The sequence below is a fragment of the Passer montanus genome, unplaced genomic scaffold (genome assembly GCF_014805655.1).
Source record: "Passer montanus isolate IOZ18808 unplaced genomic scaffold, ASM1480565v1 scaffold49, whole genome shotgun sequence".
Lineage (NCBI taxonomy): Eukaryota > Metazoa > Chordata > Aves > Passeriformes > Passeridae > Passer > Passer montanus.
Genome location: NW_024369818.1, coordinates 843,804 through 864,312, shown reverse-complemented (window position 1 = coordinate 864,312; position 20,509 = coordinate 843,804). Strand labels below are relative to the sequence as shown.

The following is a 20,509-nucleotide window of genomic DNA, read 5'->3' as shown; positions in this document are numbered from 1 at the left end:
CCCGTGCCACCCCTCGAGTGTGCCCTTGAGACTCCGGAGCCCCCAGTACATCCCCCCGTCAAGTCCAGACCAAATCAATTCCTGACCAACACCCAACACCAGCAGCACACGGAGGGTCCCTCCAGGGCAGAATTGTTAGGTAGCCCCAGGGACACGGGGGTCCCACTGTGGGGCAGGAAGGATGCCAGTGTGGTGCCAGCCTTGTCTGAACCAGGCAGCTGCCAGAGAGCTGCCGGCACCCAGCAGCAGCTCAGGGGCACGGCCTGACCCAGCTGCAGAGCCAGCAATGGCACCCTATGGCCTGGGATGTGGGAGGGAGGGTGTTCTCCAGGCAGGGAGTGTTCTGGTCTCTTGCAAGGCAGGCTGTGTCAGGGACACCCTTCGTGTCCCCCGAGTGCCTGGTGTGTGCATGGAGAGTTGGGAACAGTTACACGGGAGATGTGTCTCCTGTTTCTGGGATGTTCCTGCCTCCAGCCGTGACCCTGTGCTACAGCAGGAGTGCTCTGGGATGTGTGGGCTCGCTGGCAGAGCCCAGCGCTCAGCCCCCTCCCTCCTGTCCCAGCCTGATCACCTGCCCATGGTGGGAACACGAGGCTGGCCGGGCTGTCCCCACCCCCGTGGCCAGGGGGTCCCTGCTGTGCCCGGCTCACGCTGCCCACTCAGCTGCCCCACGCCAGCCAAAAGCACAAAACCCCCAAAGCACACACACAAGTTTTCCCCATTTCCAGGCTGGAAGCATTACCAGGGCTATCGTGCTTATCAGCAGGAGAGCTGAGAACAAAACTGCCTGAGACTTTGGAGGCCATGCCTCCCCCAGCAGCAGTTCCCACACAGAAGCAGTCCCTGTGCCTGCAGCTGCTCAGAGCTGTTCCTTCCAAGCTGAACAGCTGCTTTGGGAAACCACAAACCCCATGAGCTCACGGGGACTGGCCTGACCGGCAGCGACGGGAGGGCTGTGTGTGACCACTCTGCTCTGGTATGACAGCCACATACTTTCGAGCTGTTTTTGGAAAACAGCCTCTCCAAAAAAAACCTCTGGCAGGGCAGAGGGTGAAGGCAGTGCTGTCCAGGCCAACTGGAGACGGTGGCCAGCCGGGGTGGGAGCTGTGCACGGGAGCAGCCGTGCCTGGCTGGGTGCTCAGCCAGAGACAACACATCCTGTGGCACTGCCAGCGGCACCCACGGCTCTGTGTGAGCAGCAAGAGCAGTGTGCCGTGGGAGCTGTGCACGGGAGCAGCCGTGCCTGGCTGGGTGCTCAGCCAGAGACAACACATCCTGTGGCACTGCCAGCTGCACCCACGCTCTGTGTGAGCAGCAAGAGCAGCGTGCTGCTTGTGCCATTGATGCAATTTCCACTTATCCAAATTAAAAGCATTCCCCAGGAGCCTGGCAGGTCACCAAGCCCTCGGCTGAGCAATGCCTGGGCTTCGACTCATCATATTTTAATTTCAGCTTCCCCCGCTTCATGATGAAATACTTAAGAGCACTGTTTAAGCAAGCAAGAATTCCAGTCCTGTATCCGTAAGCCCCGGCAGCCATCGAGAGGAATGGAGAGGCGAAGCCTCACAGCAGTTCCCACACCAGTTATTATCCCATTTTCAGTCCCAAGCACGGGGCAGCAGGAGCTGCTCAGCTGTGAGTCACCTGTGCAGCCTGACCCCAGCTGGCTGCTGCGCTGTAAACAGCAGACAGCCCATAAAGCGATGTGGGTCACAGATAGCACCAGCCATGTCCCGCTGCCACTCCCTGTGCTGCCAGCCCCACGCCTCTGCCTGGCAGCCCAGCCCAGCTGGGGCTGCACAGCCACCCCGGGGCTGCCCTGCCACAGAGGAACTGCCTGAGCCAGGGCAGCCACAGGCCAGCGGGGCCGTGCTGGGGACGTCTGGAGGGGTGGCCTCTGCACTGCTGCGTTCTGGAGCAGCACGGCTGCTGGCTGCTGGCTGGCCCTCACTGGGGAACCTCCCAGCAGCAGAGCAGCCCCTGGGCTGGTGGATGTGAAGTGATCTGGAATCATAGAATCACAGAATCACAGAATCACAGAATCACAGAATAATGGAATCACAGAATCATGGAATCACAGAATTCACAGAATTCACAGAATCACAGAATCACAGAATCACAGAATCAAAAAATCACATAATTCACAGAATAATGGAATCACAGAATCACAGAATTCACAGAATTCACAGAATCACAGAATAATGGAATCACAGAATCTCAGAATTCACAGAATCACAGAATAATGGAATCACTGAATCACAGAATCATAGAATCACAGAATAATGGAATCACAGAATTCACAGAATTCACAGAATCACAGAATCACAGAATCACAGAATCACAGAATCACAGAATTCACAGAATAATGGAATCACAGAATCACAGAATTCACAGAATCACAGAATCACACAATCACAGATTCCTATTCTGGAAGGGACCCACAAGGATTATTGGGGATGCCCAAGGCACCAGCCTGAGTTTCACTACCATGTGCAAATGTCAATTTTCCTGTCTCCACAAGTGCCAGCCCTGCCCTGGACAGCATCCCAGCTTCATTAATTTCTTAATCCCAGCCTCCATAATTTTTTGTTTAACCCCAGTGTTCACAGAGCACACTTTGGCAAAGGGCAGTGGTGCTGGTGGCTGCCCACTGTGTGAAGGCACAGGGTTTGCAGTGCAGCTTTCCCAGCCCCCTGGATGTGCCAGGGCGTTTGTGTGTGGGAGCCTGGGCTGTTTGTGGGCTGGGAGCAAGCTTCCTCACCGGCTCTCAGGCTCAAAATAACCCTGTGTGCTTTACACATGCCTGCCTGCCGGCTCCGCTCCTGTAAAAGGAGAAGAGAAAATTGTTTGGGAAAGACGGGGAGCTCTGAGCCAGACTCTTAAAGGGCCCAGGCGGGGAGAGCTGCCAGCGTGCTGCCCCAGCTCTCCTCTCCAGGACCCAGAGCACACACCACTCCCAGTGCTGGTTGGAACATGCCGGGCGCTGCTGCCTTCCCAAATATAGCCCTGCACGCAGAGGTGGAGGCAGCGGCTGGGGGGGATGGCCAGGCTGCCTGGGAGCTCCTCAGGGGCACAGCCCGTGCTGGGATGCAGCACCCAGCTGTGCCCAGGCACGTGTGGCTCGGCAGAACACCCCTGTGCTGGGGGAAGGGGCAGCCAGCTGGATGGGTGTGTGGCAATGTGTGGCAAGGGGCAGTTCTGTCCCCTCAGTGCAGCCCTGCTGTCCTGCTGACAGGGCTGGGAGGTTCCCAGGAATCTGTGAGCTGGGAATTTTTGACTTACTTTGGAAGTAGCTTTGCAAATGACTGGTTTCCACAGCCTAAACTGTTTGGATTTTGCCTTGCTTTCACAGTAACTCAGCTGTGTTTCTCCTGCCCCAGCAGTCTGTGCAATAGTTTCTGGTTGGGGAAATATTTATTCCATTTTCTCCATCATGCGCCTGCTTTCACCACTCCAGTTCCTCATCCAGCCTCCTCTGACCCTGCTGGGAGAGAATCTGGTGTCTGTGCTGAGCACCTCACCCCTCCAAACCTCCCTGCAGGCTGTGCTGGGCCCATGGGACCTGGGCAGGGGCTCAGTGCTGCCAGAGCCAGGATCTCAGGCACAGCACAGGCCACGTCAGCTGCCCCACACTTCAGTTCTTTAACAGGAAAGCAGAGCTACCTTTGGGTGCACTCACAGATCTGTGATAATTACACATTTTGAAGTCTTGCCTCCTTGGCTCCAGTCCCAGCACAGGCAGTGGGTGATGCTGTAACACTAAACCAGGCAGGAAGAGTTAAAATTACCTTTAATTAACTGCCTGCCCTGGTCCCTGCTGTAAGAGTATACAGCCCTGGTACAGGGCTAACCCAGCCAGGCTGTGCCTGCGTGTGCCCAGGGCATCCTGGCAGGCAGGAGGAGCAGACACTCTCCTCTCCCCAGGCAGGAAAGCAGCAGGAGCTCCAGAATGATCTCAACAGAACCACTGCAGGAGCCTGGGAGGGCTTGGCCGTCTCAGGGGCTTCCCAGAGCTCTGGGCACAGGGCAAGGACCAAGGAGGCAGCTTGTCCTGCGGCAGGGAGCAGAGCAAACAGAGCGCTCAGGCGCAAGCCTCTCCTCGAAATTTGTGTGTGCTTTGGCTGGGAGCTCCCCGCCAGGAGCTGGGTGAAAAGCAAACAGCTCCCTGCCTGCCTCCTGCCCCGACACAGAGGGATGGTACCGGCGAGGGGGAGCAAGGAACACTCTGCAAAACCATCTCCCTTACCCAGAGGGGCTCGGGAGTGGCTGCCCACAATGTTTGCATGGCAGTGGGGTGCAAACCATCCTCTGTCCCCGGTGCCACGCCAGCGAACCTCCGGGTGCCCCAGTTCCTCACCCACAGGTCTCGGTGTCACAGGCTGTAAATATCCCGTGTTCCCAGCCTGGCTGCGGGGCGTGTGCCTGTAATTAGCTCTGGGGATTTGGGAGCTGGTGTGATCCGGGGTTATCGTCAGCCGCCAGCGCTGCGCTGGGATTTAAAGGGACAATGTGGCTGTTTGCATTCCTGCCAGCTCAGAGCGCTGTCATGCGGCACATGGAAGAGAGAGACGAGTCTCTCCTCCAAGCCTGTGTGCGCCCTTGCCCACCACAGGTCCCGTTTTGGGCAGGGTTGGTGTGGTTCCAAGCAAAGCAGAACAGCTTGCTAATATTTCTGCCAGGCCTTTCTGGGCTCTGGTGCCAGCTCCGCTCAAGGCTCTGCAGGCATTCCCTGTCGCCCTGCCCGCTGTGCTCCCTTGCAGACCACCATGCCCCTGTCCCCAGCCGTCCCCCAGCTCTGCTGCCAGCCCGGGGTGCGGGGTGGGCTCCCCGTGCCCGTACTCACGGGGTCTAGCGCAGCCAGGGCAGGGCAGGGCAGCCCGCGCCCATCCGCGGTGCCTGTGCTGTCGCCTCGCCGCCTCTCCCGCGGCTCTGCAGCGCAGGAACAGCCCCAAAGCACGTGCTGAGCGATGCCAGGGCCTGGCAGCCCCTCGGGGCGCTGCCCTGCCTCGGGGTCCCGCTGGCACGGGCAGCACTAGAGGGTCCAGCCCGGCGCCCTGCCCGGGCGCGCTCCGCTCGCAGCCCCGGGGAGGAACATCATTTATCTGCCGAGATAACAAATCCTGCCTTGGAGTTTCTCACCTGGCAACAGTCACCAAGGAAACGAGGGTGGCTGCTGCGGGTCCCCTGGCACGCCTGGGGAGGCCCTGGGGAGGGTGTGTGGCTGAGCCTGGCACAGGACCCGCTGCCCCTGCGAGGGCACAGGGCCAGTGCCCACTCGTGACCTGAGCTCAGGCCCGGCAGAACTCACATCCCCCTGGGCTTGGCCCTCGTGCCGCTTCCCCGGGGCTGGGTGCGGGTTTCAGCAGCTCTGGGTGGATTTTGAGGTTTTCCTGGCTGTCGATCCCGGTGTGTGCATCGGGAGGTGTGAGCTGGAGCTGCCTCCGGCTCCTGGGGGTTTCCCTGTCCTCAGCTCCGGTCTGACCAGGGATTTTGGACACTTGTTTTGAAAGCAGTGGCGCCCCAAGTGTTCAGATGTCTGGAAATCCATTGGTGCCGGGGGAAATCAGATCCTGCTGCCCCTCAGGAAGCTGAGCTGCTGCCTGACACATGGCTCTTCCCTATTTATAGCACCTGTACTCATGGTACAGCACTCTCCTGTCCCTGCGGGGCTGGCCCCTGGCAGTGCCACCCCTACACACAGAGGGAAGAGCTGACAGTTGGAGCGAATAATTTCAGCCCTCATACAGCTAATTCTGAAAAAAAAAAAACAAAAACAAAAAAAAAAACAAAACAAAACAAAAAAAACCCTGAAAAACCACAGCCCCAGTTCTGTGTGAACCTGCCCTGGTCACTGCTCCCTGCAGGCTGCTGGCACAGGCACACACAGCCCAGGAAAGGCCACCAGGATGGGACAGGGAGGTGCTGCCACTGCCCCGCCATCAGCAGCACCGGGGTGACCAGTCACCCCAAACATGGCATCTGGCTGTGGTATCAGAACAGCAACTTCATCAACCATTAACCACGCATGGCTGCGTGCCCGTGGCATGGAACTGGGGCACCTCCCTCGCCCGGGACAGGTGCTGAGCTCCCAGCAGTATCTGGGGCTGGGGAGAAGGGCTGGGGCTGGGGAGAGGGGCTGGGGATGGGGAGAAGGGGATGGGGCTAGGGAGAAGGGCTGGGGCTGGGGGGGAGGGGCTGGGGATGGGGAGAAACCATTAACCACGCATGGCTGCGTGCCCGTGGCATGGAACTGGGGCACCTCCCTCGCCCGGGACAGGTGCTGAGCTCCCAGCAGTGTCTGGGGCTGGGGAGAAGGGCTGGGGATGGGGAGAAGGGGCTGGGGATGGGGAGAAGGGAATGGGGAGAAGGGCTGGGGATGGGGAGAAGGGACTGGGGATGGGGAGAAGGGGCTGGGGCTGGGGAGAAGGGGCTGGGGATGGGGAGAAGGGACTGGGGACAAGGGGCTGGGGAGAAGGGAAGGGTCTGGGGCCATGCCTGTCCTGGGCTTGCAGCCCTGAGGCCAGGGCAGTGTCTCAGCACTCATGGCTGGTGCTCAGCAGGTCGAGGTGGTGCTGCTGGTGCTGGGTGGTTTAGCACAGACTGATGTGAGGCTGCAGGCTCCCTGCTTGCTCCTGGGCATGGCTTTTGGAGGATCTTTGTCCCTCTGGACTCCACTTCCCCCACCCAGGGCTCCTGCAGCTCAGACATCCCTGTGTGACTTCACACACATCAGTGGCAGCGAGCCAGGGAGGGCAGCTCTGGCTGGGAAAAGAAGCACGAAACCTGAGAAGCAAGATAAGAGCTTCAGAGCTGAAGATCGAGGAGCTGGTGCTTTTCTTCCTCCACTCTCTGCCCTGTGGTCTGAGGGTCTCCCATTCCCTGCTGCCAGGCAGGCTCCTGCTGGGGCTGGTGCTGTTTCCAGGAGCACGGGGCCTGCTGCCACTCAGTGCCCTGCTGGGGCACAAAACACAAGCAGGGAGCAGTGATGCCCCCAGCCCGGCTCGGGGGGACCCTGGGTGGGCAGCAGAGCTGTGCACACGTGAGGGGTGTGCTCCTTGCAGGGGCTGCAGGGAAACAGCTCAGGGATCAGGCAGGGGGAAGGCAGAGATGCTGCTCCTTAGAGGAGCCCCTAACTCATGGTTCCCCAGCACAAGGCACGTCCAGCAGCCACGGGGACAGCAGGCTGCAGTGGGCTGCAGGGTCAGTGCCGTGCCCCCAGCGTGGCAGCAGCCCCAGCACAGCCTGGGCTGACCCAGCGGGATTAGGGAGCCTGCAGGAGGAAGTAATTGAAATCCAGATTAGGTTTAAGCGGCTGCTACGCAGAGGGCGTGTGAGCAGAGGCTGTGCAGGGAGGAGCAGGTGAGAGGCTGAGTGGCAGCCCTGATGTGAGGGGCACTGGGAGCAGCACTGTGCCCATGGGGTACTGCCCAGGATGGATTTTTCTCCAGGCTTGGCTGATGCACACCAGACAGAAGGCAGCGGTGCCGTGCTGTGGGACAGGGCACCGGGGATGAGATGGTCCCTGCCGTGAAGAGACAGCCCGGGCAGGAGGCTGCAGCACAGGGACATGCTGGGCTGAAGCACGGGGACACTGTGCTGGGCTGCTCGCTTCAGAGGCCACCCCTGTGCACAGGGCTGCAGACCATGTTCCACCTCTTCTCCCACTGCTGGTCGTGGCTGCAGGCCATACAGGAGCCCACCAGGTAGGTGCCTGTGCCCACCCCCGGGGCTCCCAGGGGTGCCAACATTTACCTGTGTGTTTAGGAGTGTCACCAGCGTGGTGCAGGGAAAGGCAGGGCCCGTGGCAGGAGCTGTCCCCAGACTGCTGAGCAGGGCACACGGGGGTCCTCGCTGCCCTGCAGCGGGCAGGGCTGGCAGGCAGGGACACAGGCTGGGCAGGGATGGTGCCACGGGGATTTCAGCCCTGCAGGGTCAGCAGCTCCCCAGGAAAGCTGGGGAGGGTGCACTGGAACACCCGCCTTGTTTGCATGTGTCAGGACATGCAGGATAATTCCCTGGGACAGCACTGCAAGGGGGTTTATGGTCCTCTCGCTCCAGAGAGGACAGCTTACCTTACCTGCTGTAATTCTGGAGGTGGGGCTGTGCCACCTGCACTGCCATGCAGCCTGGTCTGTGTGTTTAGGGAAGAAAATGGTATTGCAGATAACTGTAGTGGCAGAGAAAGTGTTGCCTGTGTGACTGGTGGATCACGTTGCTGGAGAGTGGCCAGGACTGTTCAGCAACAGGAAAAACACCTGAGTCCAGGCAGAAGATCATGAAATCATCCTTGCAACTTTCCCTACCTGTGTATACTCAAATTTTACTGCAAGGAATGTATAATCGTTGACTGCATGTAAAGAAGAATCGTGCTGGCCTGTGCATGTAATTTCTTAATCCTATTTGCTTTGAAAATAAATCCTTGCTCAGGAAGCACCTTGGAGGCTCTGCAGCGTGGCTGTCCCATGGCGTTGGGGTGGCTCCAGGCACCCGTGCCTGTCCCCTGCACCAGGGATTGTCCCTGCACTTGTCCCCAGCTCAGACAGAGTCTGTGTCACTGTCCTGCCTCTGTGTCGTTTGTCCCCAGCTCAGGCAGAGCCTGTGTCACTGTCCTGCCCCTGTGTCATTTGTCCCCAGTGAGACAGAGCCTGTGTCACTGTCCTGCTCTGTCCTGGCTGAAATGCAGTGCCGTGGGCAGGCTCCTTTGCCTGGGGCCATGGTGGTCGCTGCTCCCCAGGGAGCACAGCCGTTCCTGGGGTGCTCCCCTGCTCTTGTCCCTCCCCAGGAAGGTGACCCTCCTCGTCATGGGGCTGGACAACGCAGGGAAAACCTCCGTGATCGCGGACATGGAGAGAGGTGAGCAGCAGGGCCCGGGGCAGCCCCGGCGAACGGCAGCAGCCCCGTGTCCCCTGCAGCCCAAGGAGCGAGGCTGCCGAGCCCAGGGCAGCCCCGGGGAGGGCGCAGGGCACGGCCGAGCCCGGGCAGGGGCAGGGGCAGGGGCAGGAGGGGCAGGGGCAGGAGGGGCAGGGGTAGGAGGGGCGGAGGGCGCAGGGCACGGCCGAGCCCGGGCAGGGGCAGGGGCAGGGGCAGGAGGGGCAGGGGCAGGAGGGGCAGGCGATGCTCCCCTGGCAGCTCCCCGCGCTCTCCCGCACGCAGCGCTGGCCGGGGAGGTGCTGCCCGCGGCGCAGCCCGGCCAGAGCCGCCTGCGGGTGGACAGCCTGGAGGTGACGCTGCTGGAGCTGCGCGGGGCACAGCGCGCCTGGCGCGGCCACTGCAGCCGGGCACACGGGCTGCTCTTCGTGCTGGACTCCGGGGACCTGGCACGCATGGAGGAGGCCCGCAAGGTCCTGAGCCGCGTGCTGAGCCATCCTGATGTGTCCGGGAAGCCGCTCTTGCTGTAAGATCGGGATGCAAAATGAGAGTTGGGGGTGAGGGGCGGAGTGGGACCCTGCGGCGGGGATGAGGGTGCCCCGGGAGCTTCGGGGGTGCGGGGACATGACCCCAGCAGGGCTTGGGGGATCGGAGCACCCGTGGGGAGGAGGTGAGGAGGGGGCTGCGGTGCCGGGCGAGGCTGGGGCAATGCTTCACCCAGCCTCAGCCAGGCGGGTTTAAAGCACACAGCCGCCCTGGCGAGGCACGGGGGCCGCGCTGGCGGTGACGGCCGCTCCTCTGGGCCCCAGGCTGGCCAACAAGCAGGACACGGCGGCCGCGCTGCTGCCCTGCGAGCTGATCGAGCGGCTGAGCCTGGAGCGCCTGGTCAACGAGAACCGCTCTCCGTGCCGCGTCGTGAGTGCCGGCCGGCTCCCCGCTCCCCGCTCCCGGTCCCGTTCCCTCTCCCGTTCCCGTTTCTTCTCCCGCTCCCGCTCCCGTTCCTGCTCCCCGCTCCCGGTCCCGGTCCCTCTCCCGTTCCTCATTTCCCGTTCCCTCTCCCTCTCCCGTTCCCCGTCCCTCGTTCCCGCTCCCGTTCCCGTTCCTCTCTCCCACTCTCGTTCCTGTTCCCGCTCCCTCTCCCGTTCCCTCTCCCTCTCCCTCTCCCTCTCCCGCTCCCTCTCCCTCCCCCGTTCCCTCCCCCGTTCCCTCTCCCGTTCCCTCTCCCTCTCCCTCTCCCTCTCCCTCTCCCTCCCCCGTCCCTCTCCCGCCCCGGGGCTCCCGCGCTGACCCGGTGCCCCGCGGGTCCGCAGGAGCCCTGTGTGGCCGGGCGGGTGTCCCCGGCCCGCGCCACCGTGCAGGGGCTGCGCTGGCTGCTCCGCGCCGCCGCCGCCCCGGCCCCGCCGGACGCCGCCCCGAGGGCCGCCCGCAGGTGGGTGCGGGGCTCCCGAGCGGGTCCCCGTCCCCTCGCTGCCCCCGCGCTCGCCCTCACCCCGCTGTGCTCCCTCCCGCAGGGACCGGCCGTCCCCCGGGGGAGATGCTCGGGAGGGCGCGGGGAAGGACGGGGAGCCCCGGGCGCTGCGCCCCGCCGGCCGCCTCCTGCCCCTGGTCAGTGAGAGGGGCACCCCGGGCCGGGACCGGCCGCACAGGGGCCCTGCCGCCCCCTCCTCATGCCCCTTCCCTGCCCAGGAGGAGAGCGCCAAGGGCCCCAGGAGGAGGAAGAGGAAGGTGAAGGTGAAGGTGAAGAAGAAGGGCTTGGGGCAGCCGAGCCCAGCGGAGGAGCCGGGAGTAGGGGCTGCGGGGGGGCTGCTGCTCCCCAACAGGGTCGGGCAGGAGGAGCCCACAGCCATCGGGACGGCCATCCCCCTGCCAGGTGAGAGGGGACAGTCCAGCTCTGCAGGACCCCCAGAGCCACCCCACAGGGAGGCGGCCAGGCCTGGCACTGTGACCAAACATTGGGGCACTGGTGCCCGCCACCTCCAGCAGCTCTGCTTGCAGGTCAGCCGAGTGCAGAGCCAGCACAGGAACCCAGGGGGGAAGGGAGACACATCTGGGCATCTCCACAGGGCACGGTGCATGGCAGCAGTGGAGGCCTGCACACCTGCCACCCAGTCCTCAGCTGGTTTGGTGACAAAGGCACCCTTGCTCAGGGGTGTGGTGCCTGAAATTTTGTGTTTCTCCATTCAGCACAGGGTATGAAAAAGAAAAAAAAGAAGAAAATCAAGAATAAAATCAAGTCCCGGGAACCTTCTCTGGAGCAGCAGCGTGAGGAGGTCTCAAGCACCTTTGGTTGGTATTTCTCAGGACAGATTTTGCTGACAGCATCAGGGGTCTGGCTGCTGGCAGCGGGCTGTGAGCTGGGCAGGGACACTCGGCCATGGGGGCACAGGCAGGTGCTGCTGGGGCTGCTGTGCAGGCAGGAGCTGCTGCCTCTGCCGTGGGCTGGCATGCAGCTGGAGCTGGGCTGTCCTTGCAGCCCTCGCCCAGCACGGCTGCCAGCTGGGCCCTGCAGCCGGCCCCAGCCAGTGCCCGAGTGCTCCGTGTCCCCAGATCTGTACCGCCGGGCGATGCTGGCTCTGAGGATGAGGCAGGAGCAGAGGAAGCAGCCGTCGGCCATCGCCCCCTGAGCAGGGTCCCGCAGGAGCCAGGCTGCAGCGGCGGCGGGCCGCTGGCTCCGGCAGAGCTGGGAAATGGTCCCGGGGATAAACAGCATCTCTGTCCCTGCGCGGCTGGAAAGCCAGGGATCCAGGGGCGAGCCAAGGATCCACAGGGGCGAGCCAAGAGTCCCTTTGTAAGGCTGGCAGCCTCTCTGGCAGCCGGGCTGCAAACCCCAGTGAAAAGGGAACTTGCCGCCCCCTGTTAGTATTCCGTGGAAAACTCCGTGTAAACCCGGATTGTCTGTGGAGGAGAGGAAGATCGAGCAAGCCCCAGGGGGACAGCTTGTCTCTTGAGCTGACCTGTGCCCCGGGAAAGCTGACTCGGCCCGGCACTCCCTGCTGCTGCCTGGCACGGCCTCGTTCCCTGCCGGGGAAGGAGGGAGGGCAGCCCCAGGTGCTCTGCAGAGGAGCTCCACATCTGGCAGGGCTGTCAGGACCCGCTTCACACACCGGAGGAAGGTGATGCTGTGCTTGTGCCACCCGTCAGTGAACATTTCAGCTCAAAGGCAGCTGGTGGCGGAGGCTCCATCCCCTGGAGCGTTCCTCCTGACCCTGCCATCCTTCCAGGAGGGTCACTGTCGCCGGCAGCCTGGCCCCCTGCTGCCCCGGGTGGTCCCTGCCGTGAGACAGGAGCAGCAGCAGCACACCCGCCCGAGCTGAGCCTGTGACACACTGTGTGTGCCAGGGCAGCAGAACATGTGTCCCAGCCCAAACTGTGTCACACCATGTGTGCCAGGGCAGCAGCACACCTGCCCGAGCTGAGCCTGTGACACACCGTGTGTGCCAGGGCAGCAGCAGCACCCCTGTGTCACTCCGTGTGTGCCAGGGCAGCAGAACATGTGTCCCAGCCCAGCCCATGTCACTCCGTGTGTGCCAGGGCAGCAGCACACCCATCCCAGCCCAGCCCATGTCACTCTGTGAGTGTCACTCCGTGTGTGCCAGGGCAGCAGCAGCACTCCTGTGACACACCGTGTGTGCCAGGGCCGTGCCAGCGGGCTCTGGGGGTGCCTGGCTGGCAGAGCTGCCCCAGCCCTGGGAACACTTCAGCTGGAGTCCAGGCCTGGGTGGTTTCTCCTGTCACCTGTGGAAAGCAGAGCTGGAGCCTGGAGTGTGCGTTGGTCACCTCTGCTCCCGTGGCACTCATTAACTCTGCTCCCGTGGCACTAATGAACGGGCACTGCCTCTGCAGCCCGGGCAAGGCAGATCACTGACGCCCTTCCCTTGGCAGGGCTGGAAGGGAAAAGAAGAGAAACTGGCTGCTCTGCCTTGCCAGCCTGCCATAAAGCTCTGACTAACTCTGCTGTATTCAGCTGCTGGGGACTCCAAGGATTATTTGTGAATAAACTGTAAATAGCAGCAGCAGAAGTTCATATCCCTGTAAATACAGCACTTTCTGTAACCCTTGTCCCAGTCTGGTGGAGTTCCCTGGGATGTGGGTGCTGTGGGTACAGGGGAACGTGGGGACCAAAATGAGATGGTGGTGAGGGGTACCCTCCCATGAATTTGGGTTTGTTGGAAAATGCTGGGCTCCAAACGTGCAGCTGCTCTGCAGAGACACACTTTCTGTCTCTTGTGCACATCAACAGCTTTCTGCAGGGAGCCAGCTGGGTGACACAGCCCTGCTTTGCATTTCAGCACTTGGATGTTATCTAGCATTTCCTTCCTTTGCCGTTCACAGAGCAGCTGACTCAGGAGTGTCAGGGTAGGCAAAATATTGTGCCTGCTCCCAGCAGCACGGTCGTGGTGCCTCAGCCTGGGCCGTGGCTGCATTGTTGTACAGTGCTGTGTGAGCTCTGCATTTCTGCAGCTCTTGGTGCTGCTCTCTCCCAGACCCACGTCTGCCTGCAAGGTCAGCAGCAGCTCTCTCCACAGCCTGGGTCCTTCTGAGCCTGAAGGGTGGAGAGAACCAGAGGTGGAGGCAGGGAGGGAGTCTGCACCTGGCTGAGCTCTGCCGAAGTTCGTGGCTGTTAGTGTGCTGCCAGGAGAAGCTGAAGAGATGTTTCGGCAGGTGCCTGTGGGAATACACCTCCCACCTCCTCATACCAAGGTTGCTTTGCACAGTGGGATTGTTTTCTGGTGGCTGTTATCACTCTCAGGATTTAAACGTGTGTGCTGAAGTTTAGTGAGACTACTGCTCTTTTGTTTAAACACTGCCAAGCCCCCCTGGGCACAGCACACCACCAGTCCTTCCAGGCAGCACAAGGCCAGCAGAGAGCCTGGAAGATGGGTCCAGGCTGTCAGCCCCTCTGGCTCCACCATGGCCCTGCTGTGCATTCTCCAATGTCATTCAATTCCACCTTCTGCCCGCTGGCTGGGCTTAGCCAGCAACTTCACTTTATTCTCCCACCAGAAGAGGACGGGGGGTGATGCTGACTCTGAAGTCTCCTCTGAGAGCCCTTGATTTGCCCCACACACACGGGCAGGGCAGGAGGTTCCCATGGCCAGCTCTTGTTGAGAGTCCAGGCGCCTCTGCTGCTCTACAACCACTGCTGTGTTGTCTCAATAAAACCAAACTGTGTGGGTTTCCCAGGTACTTTACAGTTCCAGGGGAGTGGGAACCGTTGTGGATTTCATAATCATTTCCAGGATTCTGATGGAGACACCCTTTGGGAATCAGCCCCATGCTCCGAGGGGCAGGGCAGGGCAGCCTTCTCCTGGGATGCTCCACACATCAGGGACTGTGGGGTGGCAAACCCATCAGCAACCAGGCCTGACAAAGGACAGGAACTTCGATAAGAGACAGAGGTTTGTGCTGTGTTAAAAACAGAGCAGTCCTTTGTTCTTCACTAATCAAATTTATAGAAGAAGGAGCCAGCAAGTGGTTTTTGAGAGCATCTCAGACACTGCAATTTGAACACTGATTTAGGGCAGTAAATGGAATTAATTGCAAGTGATCCAGGTTAACGGGTGTTTGGAAAGGCAAATGGAATGGATCACATCTTGTGGGGTGCCTGCAGGTGACTCTCATTCCCCACCAACCCATCTGTAAACCCCATCAGCTGTCCTGGGGCATATAAACAGCCAGAGAAAGGGGAGGGTACAGAGCCTGGCCTTTGGGGTGGTGTGGGGCTTTTGCATGGAGCTCTCCCCTCTCTGCTTTGTGAAAAAGGTATAAAAGTTAATGAAGATAGATCTGTTAGCCCAGCAGAGCAGTGGCTGTGGGGAAGGTGAGCAGCCCCTGCTCCTTGGCTTTGCTGTGCCGTGGGAGGCACTGCTAGCTGTGGGTCTGACCTGGGCTGCACTGCTGTCTGAAAGCTGCTTCTAGCATGTACAGGCTTAAACAAACATGTGTAAAGAAGGTGAGTGGATTTTAAACCTTGGAATGGGTGTTAGGTTGATAAAAGCCTGGGGTGGGTGGTTTTTGTACTTGAGAAGCTGGTTGCTATGTACACTTTCTCCTGCTTGCAGGTTCTACCCTCTGACTAACTTGGGTGGGCTGGGTGCCAGATGCTCTTGTGCAAGTTTCCCAGCTGAAAAAGTGAGTGTTGGGAAGTGGCTCAGCTTTTTTCAGTTGAGCCCACCAGGGTCCAGATGATTTTCAGAGATCATTCAAAATATTGCAATATATGTGATTCAAGGCAGCTCTCAGTATGCTGAATAATGAGAAGGAGCAGCCATGCCCAGAGTTTCTTTTGGATGGTTTGTTATCTGTTATAAATCTGTTATAAACTAAAAATTAGACCTGGAGTGCTTGCTGTCATGTGTGCTGAAAAAACAAGGCTGGAATTATTGAGAGTAACTCCCTAAGCCCCTTTTGATGGTCATGAAGGAGGCTGTTAATGCTTTGTAAGGAGGGAGAAGACAAAGGACTGGAAAATGAGAAACTGAAAACTTTCCCCTTCTAGGTTAAATGAGCATGAGTCTTGTTGGAGACTTTGTTGCTGGCAGAAGGAAGAAGGATATAATCAAATTAATTTAGTGGTTATGTTTGTCTTTGGACATCAGGAAATGTGCTGGAGTCTGAGGTGTGTAGATTTGTCACATCAGGTACCAAATATATTTGCTGGGTTTTCCCCCTCTGAAAAAGAAAAAAGCCTTCTTTTTAGAAAGGGGGATTTTATTAACTCAAATGGGTATTTTCTTTCATAAATTGTCATTCTGTAAGTTGCTGCACATTTGAACAGGTTATTTCACACTATAAGGACCAAGTGCCTCTTGAGAAAGACTCAGTGTATTAATCAGGCTTCTGCCACAGGATATCTCTGGATGTGGGACCAAGAGCCAATTTATTAACCAAAACTTTTCATTTGGAAGTCAGCTGCAGTAATCAGAGCTCAGGCTTCATCTGTGATAGAATTTTCACCTTAAACTGCACTTACCTTTCAGTGCAGCTGAGTTTAGCAAGACTGTAGCCTGAATATCTGCCCTGCTGGCACAAATCTTTCTTGCTACCCAAACTCTCATTTTACTGGACCTTGCACCCACCTGCCACGCACAGTGCAGCTGTAGGAGAGGTTTGGGGTGACTTTGTGGGGTTTTTCCATGTTTATTTTTTTGGGCCAGGCTTGTGTCCATAGATTGCAGGGGGTGCTGAGTGGTGTGCCCATCACACACTGCTGGCCAGGCCCTGCTGTGCTGGCCAGGTGCTGCTGGGGGAGTGGGATGGGATGGGCTGCAGGGGAGCTCTGGAGGCAGGGCTGCCTGCACACCCCTCTGCAGGCATTCCCTGCCTCCCTCCCTCCCGGGTGCTTGCAGAGTGATGCAATCCCCCTGGGGCACCCACGAACACTCCAGCCCTGCTGGCCATTCCCACGGAATCCTGGTTTTTTGGGCAGATGGGGATGAGGGGAGCATGGAGCTGGCAGCCTGCCCTGCTAAGGGGCAGTGGGCACTGCCAGAGGGGCCAGCAGCTACAGGACATGGGGTAGGACTCCAGCAGATACTGAATCTGGGTGGCTTTGGCCGCTTTCAGACAGTGAGCTCCTGGGGTAGGACTCCAGCAGAATTTGGGTGGCTCTGGCTGCTTTCAGACAGTGAGTCCTGGGGTAGGACTCCAGCAGATACAGAATCTGGGTGGCTTTGGCCGCTTTCAGACAGTGAGCTCCTGGTCCTGTGTCTCTGCTCACCCCGTGCTGGCAGGGCAGGTTTGGGAGTCTCAGGTGTGCACAGACAAGAATTCTCAGCTGGAATCTGTGGCAAAAATGCTCTCATTTCTTATAAAACCTCTTTCACAAATCACTGAAGGATTTGTCCCATTCAGGAGAAGTGAAGGGAACAAATGGGGTCAGCTTTCCTCGGCATCCCCTGAGCGCCTGGCAGGCTGAGCTGTACCTGTGGCTCACGGCAGAGCCCTGCCTCTCTCCAGGACTGAGCAGCCCTGAGCATGCACTCGCTGTCCCAGCTGGAGACGGCCCTGGGACGGCTGTCAGGGGACAGGGTGGCCCTGAGCAGCGAGAGCTTCTCCCGGCTGCTGCTAGCAGCCAGGCAATGGGCAGGTCATGCCCGGGCAGTAAACGAGCTGCCAGCCTACACGCTTGGATTAACGAGACCTCCCTCGAGCTGGAGCGACTCTGCAGACAAACCTGTAGCACCCGTCCGGCGGTGGGAAGGACTCGATGGGAATTCGTGTCTCTCCATCGACTTCATGCGACATGGGATACTGTAAAAATCCACACGGTATTTGGAGACGCGCAAAGCCCATTGCTTGTGTTACAGGCAGCGCCTTGTCCTCCAGCCGGCCGCACGGTGGCAGAAGAAGCAAAGAACACTGGAAAATAAATATTTAAAGGAAACAAGCCCAGAACGCGTGAGGGTTAGTGTGTGTGCCGGAGGGCAGCCCGGACCCGCCTGCTGGGGCACCTGCCAGGGACCGAACGCAGGAACCCCATCGCCGCGAGCAGCCAAAACAGGGACGGGAAAACGATTCGGTGAGGGGATTTAAGGATGCTGTGTGAGGCTGCATTTGGAACAGCAGACACTCACCTGTGGCTCTTCCCAGCTGTGCTTGGACTTATTTCATCCAGGAGCTCCCTGGAAAAGGGTCTCTGTCCCTGGTGCCAGAGCATTAAAGCTAATTATCTAATGTTAATTCTGTATCACAGTCCAAGCCTTGCATTTTGCCTCTAATCCCAGCAAATTTAACAAAAATTAAGACATCATAATTTCAAACTAAACTGGGTAAGGGCTGCAATTTGTATGGCACAGGAGTTGTAAGGACAAGTGCAGCTGCATGGGTTCTTCTGCTGGTGAGATGAACTCTCCTGATCAGTTAGCTCAGGTAAGGAGCAACTGTACCTGTAGCAATATATTGAGGAGAGAATAGAGCTGTTTTCCTGTGGGCCAGGCAAGCCAGATTGCCTTGGCCTTTGGGACCACGCAGGGGTCAAACCCCGAAGGCTGCTGGTTCACTGGGCATGGCTGCTCTGCACAGCACCCACCACAGAGCCCTGCAACAGCAAAAGTGTCCGAGAACAACAGCTCCCTCTTCTAGCCAACACAAACAGCCTAGAAAAACAGCAGGAAAGTACCCAAAAAGCAAGGCAAAAGCTGCAGGGTGGCGTTGGTCTCACTCCAGTGCTCTGTTGCTGTGCGGGGGAGGGAACTCTGCAGCCAAACAGGTTAGGCATTACAGAAAGATGTTTAACAATTGCCATTCATTATTTTCAAGTGGCTGGCATTGTTTTCTGGTTTCCTCTGTTGTGGTGAGGCCTTTGTGTGGAAAGGTGAGTAAAGCACAGCTGCACAGGGAGCAGTGGGAGGGCTGCCCGGGGGATGCAGGGATGGAGTCTTCACTCGCCCATCTGCTGCCTGCCGTGGGAGAAGTGGGGTCAGAAACCCCCAGCTCCTGCCTGCCCAGCCCCTGACTCCTGTTTTGGTGCTGGGGCAGGCTGGATGTGTCACACAGTGTGAAACTGCCAGACAGTGGGTGCTGGTGCACAGCAAGCGTGACTGGGTTTAGCCTTACTCAAATCAGCGATGCTATTTTCACTTAAAAATGCAAAGTGGAAAATCTGTGTTTTCCGGGCCCCTGGAAGCTGCCAGCTGCTCTCCAGGCCCTGCTGTGGTGCCACAAGGTGAGTTCTGCTCAGTTTCCAGGAAGGGCTGGCTTTGAAACGGGAGCAGTGCAAGCTGCTGGGATGGCAGTGGCACCTGGCACTGGGGTGAGGAACCTGCCAGCTCCTGGAGGGGCTTGGGGCTGGCAGCAAGGGACAGCACCAGGAGAACTCCCTGCCCCGATGCAGAGGGCATTGCTCCAGAAAAGGCTGGTTTATTGCTAGCCAATAATGAGGTTGAAAACATAATAAAAACATGTAGCTTTTGTTAGGTTACATCTTGTCTTTTTCAACTTGATGTAGAAAACATAACAAACATGTAGATTTTGTTAGGGTCCATGAGGTCTTTTTCAACTTGGTGTTGAAAACGTAACAAAACCATGTAGGTTTCATTAGGTTACATGCTGTCTTTTTCAATTTGGTGTTGAAAACATAACGAAAACATGCAGCTTTTGTTAGGTCACATCTCGTCTTTTTCAGTTTTGGTGGTTTACATTAAAGTTCTCACGCTCTGTGCCTGCTGGACCAGGGAGAAGCTCCCTGGAGGAAGCATTTCGGGTGAGTTTTGCCTCTCCCCTTGCTGTCCCAGCCGGGGAAGGGGGTGTGTGCCCAGGGTGCTGCAGGAACGCTGCAGGCACCAGGGAGTGCTGGGCTGAGGCTGCAAAGCTGCCCTGGGAACAGGCTGGCCTGGCTGAGGCACGCATGGCAGGAAGAGCTTCTGCTGGGAACAGGTACCCAGAGACTCTGAGCAGCTCCTGGGGCAGTCCTGCCTTGGGAAACTGCCCCAAGGGCTGTTTGTGCTGAGCATGGTGACCGTGAGCGGGTGCCTGCAGCAGCGGGGCAGGGCTGTGCTTGCAGCCCCGACAGCCAAGCGTGCCTGCAGCAGCAGGTGAGGCAGGGGCTCTGCCCCTCATCCCGCCCCGAGATCCCCGCCTGCAGTGCCACGGGCACTGTGAGCCAGTTCAGAGCAGGCACGGGCGTGCTCGAAGGGCTGCAGCATCTCTGCTGTGGCGACAGGCCGGAGAGCTGGGGCTGCTCACACTGAGGAGGCTTTGGAGTCCCCTCGGTGCCTAAAGTGGGAGCAGGATTGCTGACAGGGCCTTCTAATGGGGCATGTGGTTATAGGGCAGGGGGAATGGTGCTCTGGGCAGGTCACACGGGGAGCAGCCCTCTGAACTGAAAGGGGGCAGCTTTTGGTTAAATATTGGGAAGCAATTCTTCCCCCGGAGTGTTCTGGTTCTGGCACGGGCTGTCCAGAAGAGGAGGGGATGCCCAAGGCCGGGTGGGACGGGGCTCGCAGAGGGTGTCCCTGCCAGGACGGGGCGTGAATGGCAGTGTTCTTTAGGGTCTGTTACACCGCCAGCCGTTCTGTGCCAGGGACAGCAGCGGGGCCCTGCGGCGGGGACACACCCGCACGGGGACGGGATGGCAGCGGGGCGAGGCAGTCCCCGCGTGCCCCCAGTCCCCGCGGGTCCGACCTGGCTGTCCCTAGTCCCCGTGGGTCCGGCCAGGCTCCCCTGTCCCCATGTGTCTCCTGTCCCTGCGTGTCCCCAGTCCCCGTGTGTCCCCTATCCGGCGGCGGGGACACACCCGCACGGGGACGGGATGGCAGCGGGGCGAGGCAGTCCCCGCGTGTCGGGTCCGGCTGCCCCCTGTCCCCTCGTGTCCCCTGGGTCCGGTCGGGGTCCCCTGTCCCCGCGGGTCCGACCGAATTCCCCTGTCCCCGCCTGTCCCCGCGGGTCTGGCCGGGCTGTCCCCTGTCCCCGAGTGTCCCATCTCCTCTCGTGTCCCTTGTCCTCCTGGGTCCGGCCGGTCTCTCCTGTCCCCTCGTGTCCCCAGTCTCCCTGGATCCGGCTGGATTCCCCTGTCCCCGCCTATCCCCGCGGGTCTGGCCGGGCTGTCCCCTGTCCCCGAGTGTCCCATCTCCTCTCGTGTCCCTTGTCCTCCCGGGTCCGGCCGTCCCCGCCTGTCCCCGGTGTCCCGGGGCTCAGTGGC

At 59.4% G+C, this 20,509-nt stretch overlaps 2 protein-coding genes and 1 long non-coding RNA gene across 8 annotated transcripts in view; 2 read left to right on the top strand and 1 right to left on the bottom strand.

Moving 5' to 3' along the window:
• Positions 1-1,220: 1,220 nt before the first annotated feature.
• On the bottom strand, positions 1,221-5,688 carry LOC120508711. Of its 3 annotated transcripts, none has more exons than XR_005629051.1 (4): positions 5,309-5,688; positions 4,844-5,102; positions 3,283-3,481; positions 1,221-2,004 (listed from the first exon to the last, which is right to left on the bottom strand). It is a non-coding gene; the product is annotated as an uncharacterized LOC120508711 (long non-coding RNA). The 3 variants fall into 3 exon arrangements; XR_005629052.1 differs by lacking the exon at positions 1,221-2,004 and adding an exon at positions 2,403-2,822; XR_005629050.1 differs by lacking the exon at positions 1,221-2,004 and having other exon boundaries at positions 3,192-3,481; positions 5,309-5,682.
• Positions 5,689-6,482: 794 nt separating this feature from the next.
• Positions 6,483-12,234, top strand: ARL13A (ADP ribosylation factor like GTPase 13A). Its single transcript, XM_039722603.1, has 9 exons — positions 6,483-7,703; positions 8,783-8,853; positions 9,154-9,394; positions 9,678-9,783; positions 10,179-10,297; positions 10,380-10,473; positions 10,555-10,738; positions 11,053-11,154; positions 11,416-12,234. The coding sequence occupies exons 1-9, from the start codon at positions 7,516-7,518 to the stop codon at positions 11,490-11,492; spliced, it is 1,182 nt and encodes a 393-aa protein (XP_039578537.1). The 5' UTR covers positions 6,483-7,515; the 3' UTR covers positions 11,493-12,234.
• Positions 12,235-14,611: 2,377 nt separating this feature from the next.
• ATP11C (ATPase phospholipid transporting 11C) overlaps positions 14,612-20,509 on the top strand; it is a 59,322-nt gene continuing 53,424 nt past the window's right edge. For all 4 annotated transcript variants that reach the window (XM_039722529.1, XM_039722532.1, XM_039722533.1 and 1 more), the window contains exon 1: positions 14,612-14,821. In XM_039722529.1, the coding sequence (XP_039578463.1) occupies positions 14,789-14,821 (33 nt within the window). In that variant the 5' untranslated portion in view covers positions 14,612-14,788. The remainder of the gene's footprint in view (positions 14,822-20,509) is intronic.

Coding starts and splice junctions, on each gene's coding strand:
- ARL13A (XM_039722603.1), top strand. CDS start 7,516: ATGGTCCCTGCCGTGAAGAGACAGCCCGGGCAGGAGGCTGCAGCACAG. Junction 8,854..9,153: donor GATCGCGGACATGGAGAGAG/GTGAGCAGCAGG, acceptor TCCCGCACGCAG/CGCTGGCCGGGGAGGTGCTG. Junction 10,739..11,052: donor GACGGCCATCCCCCTGCCAG/GTGAGAGGGGAC, acceptor TTCTCCATTCAG/CACAGGGTATGAAAAAGAAA.